Source organism: Octodon degus, unplaced genomic scaffold (assembly GCF_000260255.1).
Source record: "Octodon degus isolate 3935 unplaced genomic scaffold, OctDeg1.0 scaffold00382, whole genome shotgun sequence".
Taxonomy (NCBI): domain Eukaryota; kingdom Metazoa; phylum Chordata; class Mammalia; order Rodentia; family Octodontidae; genus Octodon; species Octodon degus.
Genome location: NW_004524958.1, coordinates 527,487 through 528,349, shown reverse-complemented (window position 1 = coordinate 528,349; position 863 = coordinate 527,487). Strand labels below are relative to the sequence as shown.

At 55.7% G+C, this 863-nt stretch overlaps 1 protein-coding gene across 1 annotated transcript in view; it reads right to left on the bottom strand.

The window, feature by feature from the left end:
- The window catches only part of LOC101567885 (olfactory receptor 5-like), a 2,974-nt gene extending 2,333 nt beyond the window's left edge, over positions 1 to 641 (bottom strand). Inside the window, exon 1 of the mRNA XM_004648314.1 lies at positions 5 to 641. Within this exon, the coding sequence (XP_004648371.1) occupies positions 5 to 641 (637 nt within the window). The remainder of the gene's footprint in view (positions 1 to 4) is intronic.
- Positions 642 to 863: the final 222 nt, after the last annotated feature.

The window sequence follows — 863 nt, the reverse complement described above, 5'->3', positions numbered from 1 at the left end:
GTGCCACAGAAGATGACGATGGCGGAGATGAAGTCCACCAGCTCTGTGAGGGCCACATGGGTGCAGGACAGGTTGAGCAGTGGGGAGACGTCGCAGAAGAAGTGGTTGAGGACATTGGGGCCGCAGTAGGACAGGCTGGCAATGCACGCTGTTTTGATCATTGAGACCACCAGCCCACCCAGCCAGGAGGACACAGCCAGGCCCAGACAGACCTGGGGCCGCATGAGCAGTGGGTAGTGCAGTGGGAGACAGATGGCCACGTAGCGGTCATAGGCCATGGAGGCCAGGAGGGTGCACTCCGTGCAGATGAGAGAGACGAAGAAGAAGAGCTGGGTCATGCAGGCTGTAAAAGGAACGTGACAGTGCCCAGCCCACAGCCCTATGAGGAGCGTGGGCATGGTCACCGACACGTAGCACATCTCCAGGCCGCTGAGGTTGCCCAGAAAGAAGTACATGGGCTTGTGGAGCTCAGAGTGGCTGCAGATGAGGTAGATGATGAGCGTGTTCTCCAGGAGGGTGAGCAGGTAGAGGGCCAGGAAGATGGCAAAGAGGGCGTCCCTGGTGCTCAGCCTGGTGGACAGACCCAGTAGGACGAAGTGCTGGACCCTGGTCATGTTGGCCGGCTCCAGGGAGCTCTCCATCTAAGAATCAGAGGTATCTGTAAAATATTTTTGGATGTCTCTCTGAATCTTTTCCCACCCTATATCAGAACCATTTTCTCATTTGGATTAATGAAATAACTTCATATGGCTTCTTTCTGCTGCCGAGCTTCCCCTACACAGTCCTCCAGGTAGCAGTTGATGGGGTCTTCAGTTTCCTAGATCATATGGGGTCCTGCCTCTGCACAAACCCCACTGCCCCTG